A 4,664-nucleotide genomic window follows, 5' to 3' on the forward strand; every position below is an offset into this window, starting at 1 on the left:
CTTGTGCTGAGCATGGTGGCCTTTCACTGCCATAGGGCCAGTATTACAGCAGCTGTTGGCCAATCACAAAGGAGTTTCTGGCAGTTGAGTTAGCTGTGGCTCTATAGTAAGAAATAAAGAAGTTCTCTTGCCTCTAAATGAGTAGACTCCAGTCCCAGTCTGTATCCCATGGTCAAACCGTTACTGATTTCAATTGAGTGGTCCCGTTGCAAAGTATACAGAATGCTGAAGATGCTCAAGGATGATGAGCCGTTGTAGAGGGTCTGCCCGTTGCCCCACTTAATCTTCGAGTCGGGTTTGACTTTGGCTTCAGTGGTTGAACTACCTAGGAGTCCAAGTGAAGTCCTGCACAAGGCCAGTAGCCACTGGTCTTCTAGTTTTCATAAGCAGCACAACCTGAGGTTTTCGTTGGTTGGTGACCGTTTCCTTGCTGGGCTTCCAAGCAGCACACTGATGACTCTCCCTGCTCCAGCAGACTTGGTTGCAATGTTTGAGAGTTAGAATTTGATCTCCCCTGCTGCCCCCTGGCATCCAGCAGTGATCAGGTTTCTTGGTGCCAAAATATCAAGGGCGCAGGCTCCTCACTTTTTATGGTCCACTGGTTGTAACAGGGAGCCAGCCAATTGACTTGCGGAGTCACATTCTCTGTTTGACACTCCAGAGCGACTTCTACACAAGTGGGGGCCAGCAGGCAGGCAGCAGGTAAACTCTAATCTTTGGCGTAGCCTTTTTTTTTTAACTAAGTCCAGGGAGAATTGGGGCAGGTCAGCTCCAGCTCCAGTCCTCCTCCAGTACTGAAGTGGTCTGAGGTCTGGAGGACAGGGGTACCACTTTTATACTTGTTACAAGCCCACAGGGATATGGCAAATCACTAATCAATGGGCTACTAGGCACATTCCCACCTGAAGACTTCATGCAAAGTGTGGCATCCAGCATCCCAGGGTGCACTATTCTGCCCACTCCCAAAATGTCAGAACCCTCTCTCGGTGGGTGGAAATACCTAGCCCTACATAGAGGTGTGGCTACCTGTGGACCACACTCCACTGAAAAAATAGTTTGGCCGCAGTTTCTCCTTCTCTGCTCAAAATTCCAGCCAGTCTGCTAAACCAAATGAGTATGCCTTTCAAAGTGTGACTACCATTTGGCCTTCAAAGTGGCTTCCCTTTTGAAACATGCCTTTTGGACTCAAACCCACGCTGGCCATCCTTCCAGAAGGAGGTCAAACTACTTCCCTTAGCAGACCCATTGTTCATGTTCCTGAGAGACATTCTCACTTTTCCCCAGAAGGGCAGCAGGCTGTCTGAAGGACAGAAGCTGTGTGTAGCCTAACACAGCTACTGGACAACTATGGGAACCAAAGTAGCAACTTTATAAAGTTGCCACTTGTAGTATAGCTACATTAATTTAACTTGAGCAATAATATTTAATGCAACAATTTGCTTAATATCTTGAAATACCATAGTAAGAAGTTCAATTTAAAAGTTAGCACTGCTGAGTTGTTAGCATGCATCTCTACACTCGCCAATGGGGCTACTAGCCTTTCACCAGTAAAAAAAAATGCCGAGTTTTTGGTTTCAGGACATGTAGAAACACATGTCCTTTTTTTCAATAAAATGCATCCTGTCTTTAGGGCATGGAAGGTCTGCCTTAGGAGTGACCTAGAAATATTAAAACGATGCATTTCGGCTGTGCCATTAGTTTAAATAGCAAAGTTGAGGTAGCAGTTTAAAACTGCTCCAGTAGTCTGCAATGACAGATTGGCTTTGCTAGGTTACACCTGTGGTGGCAGAATCAGTGCTGCAACCCACGAGGGACACTTAAGGTACATGCCCTAGGTACCGCCTGTTACTATATACTAGAGACTTATAAGTAATGTAACTTTTGCCAATTGGGGGGGGTAAGCAAATCAAACATACATATTTAAGGGTCGGAGCACTGGCCCTCAGGCCTAATTGGAAGGACTCAATGTACCCGTCAGAGTTAACGCAAAGTAGCAGCATCAGTCCAAAAGTTTGGGAGTGATAATGCGAAAAGAGGCATTTCCTTACACTGGTGTAAATTAACTGATAACACAGCACATATTGAAGCTGTTCCACTGGTGATTTATATCTCTTAATAGACTGACCAGATTGCCCAGCCCAAGAACAGAACATTTATGGGATTTTGATACAATATGTGTTCTACATGTGCCCCTTGGTTGGTATGGTACTAGCCCAAAGATTAATTTATTTGTTTTGTTTCATTGTTATCAATCCTTTTTTTCTAAAGATGTTTACGCCCAAATATCTGGGCTAGCTTTCTTTCCCAAAACGAGGGTCTTGCTTTCTTGACAGAGTGGTAGATAAGGCATATTAAGTTCGCTAGTAATTCAACCTAATGCAGTGTATTATCTTGGCAACACATCTTCTTTTTACATTTCGCCAGAGCTCTTTTCACCTCCTTGTTTCTCAAACTATAAATAAATGGATTTAACATTGGAATGACAATAGTAAACATCAGAGCAAACAACTTGTCTTTTTCCAGTGACACCTCAGATGTTGTTTTCATATAAACACCAAACTCACTTGCATAGAACATAATAACAGCAGTCAGGTGAGCGGAACAGGTGGAAAATGACTTTTGCCTCCCACTGGTGGAAGACATCTTCATTATATTTGTAATAATTAAAATATATGAAACAATTGTTAAAATAAATGGACACAGTCCCATCACTGCTCCTAATGCAAAAGTTACAATATTAATGAAAAATGTGTCTGAGCAAGAGAGTTTCAGAAGAGCAGTAAAATCACAAAAGAAGTGATTGATTTCATGGGATCCACAAAAGGATAGATTTGATATTAAAACAGCATGTGGGATTAGGTCTAGAAAGCCAAGGATCCAGGAGGCAACAGCCAGAAACACCACAGCTCTCTTGCTCATTATGACTGTATAGCGAAGGGGGTCGCATATGGCAACATACCTGTCCAGAGACATGACCGAAAGCAAGAAAAACTCTGTGCTTATGAAGGAAGTGCAAACATAGAATTGAAGAATGCAGGCAAAGAAATTGATTGATTTGTTGCCTGTTAAACAAATCTCCAACATTTTCGGAATAGTGCCAGATGTGAAACAAATATCTAGAAAGGACAAGTTCATGAGAAAATAATACATGGGCTTCTGAAGATGAGAATCAGCGCATATTAATGTGATTATGACAAGGTTTCCGAGCAGGGTTGTTAAATACATATGAAAAAACACAATGAAAATTAGAACTTGAAGCTGAGAGTTTTGTGATAACCCCAGGATGGAAAATTCAGTGTAGAAAGATTGATTCAACTTTTCCATATTTGTAATGCTTCTTGATGTTGGTCAATGATTGTAATGATAATCTAGAGAAAAAAATACAGACTTTTTAAAACAAATATAACATTGAAATATTCTTTTGTCTGCTACTATTAAGGAAAATGGTCAGTCATAAGTAGTATCTGTTGTGTCCGCCTTTCATTAAGAACAGCATATGGCTGCCCTAAACGTACTAAATATATGAATATATATTTAAGGTTTTCAAATTTGATGAAACATTTTAATGACAATCTGAAAGTGATAAAAAAAACATTCATTTAAACAAAATGATATTATAAAATAATTCTAAATAATATCACTGGTATCATCAGATACAGCATTGTAGTCTGTTGCTGTGACTAGCGTGCTGAAACCGTTAAAACTATTTAGAAAAGGGCCCACAGAGATCCACCAAATGAATGGAAAATATGACAATACTATACTGCATTTACAGTTGGAGGTAGGCTACTCAATTTTGAAAAATGCCCCTAATCACTAACACTTAACATTTTCTTTATTTTTCATCTTTATAAAAAAGTTTGTCTGGCACCTTTTTCATAGATATGACAGGGTCAAAAAGTAGCCTAATTTCTCCTAGTTATTACAATACATGTCATTCTGTTCATACATTTAAATAAAATATTTATTAATCTCTAAATATTTAAAAATGGTCCACAAACATTGTTTTTTTCACATCATGTTCTCTATTTCCAAAGTTAATAGTATGAGGAACCTCTCCTCAATGTTGTAGTGACCGGCCTGACGCTCTCAGTAGCGGTCGCTCCACAGGCTCCCTGCTCTGATCCTGGCATCAGTTGACTCCCTGATTAACTCCTGACATCGCTTGGCTGCTCATTTGATAAGTATTGTATTGCTGACTGCCGTGCACGCTCGCGCTATTGTGCGACTAGCCCTGCCAATTTGCATATCTATTTATATTAGCTGCGCTCGCCGTGTTGCTCGTAGCCATAAGTGTGTGATTTGAAATAATACTTGAAGCGCTTATCAGAATTGAGATTTGGAGATTTGCAGCGCTTTACAGATTAGTAGCAGAAGCTGCTTGATTGTAGCCCAGCCTCTCTGCAGTCTCGTTTCTGGGACTGCTACGGCCATTTTGTTGTTGTTTTGCCCTGCAGACCCTCCCCTTCACCTTGCACCCGCCTCCCAGCTGACCCTCCCTCCCACTGAGCACACAGCCCTGCTCCCGCCCTCGGCAGCGCTGTGACCGGCCTGACGCTCTCAGTAGCGGTCGCTTCCCAGGCTCCCTGCTCTGATCCTGGCATCGGTTGGCTCCCTGATTAACTCCTGACATCGCTAGGCTGCTCATTTGATAAGTATTGTAT

The 4,664-nt window shown here is 41.7% G+C and overlaps 1 protein-coding gene across 1 annotated transcript; it reads right to left on the reverse strand.

Moving 5' to 3' along the window:
* Positions 1-2,373: 2,373 nt before the first annotated feature.
* LOC147700575 (olfactory receptor 1C1-like) lies at positions 2,374-3,333 on the reverse strand. The gene has a single exon (XM_086929130.1). The coding sequence runs from the start codon at positions 3,322-3,324 to the stop codon at positions 2,374-2,376; it is 951 nt and encodes a 316-aa protein (XP_086785256.1). The 5' UTR covers positions 3,325-3,333.
* Positions 3,334-4,664: the final 1,331 nt, after the last annotated feature.

Source organism: Lissotriton vulgaris, chromosome 7, assembly GCF_964263255.1.
Source record: "Lissotriton vulgaris chromosome 7, aLisVul1.2, whole genome shotgun sequence".
NCBI classification, from domain to species: Eukaryota; Metazoa; Chordata; class Amphibia; order Caudata; family Salamandridae; genus Lissotriton; species Lissotriton vulgaris.

Bases quoted from the DNA above. Each gene is read 5' to 3' on its own strand.
- LOC147700575 (XM_086929130.1), bottom strand. From the start codon at position 3,324: ATGGAAAAGTTGAATCAATCTTTCTACACTGAATTTTCCATCCTGGGG.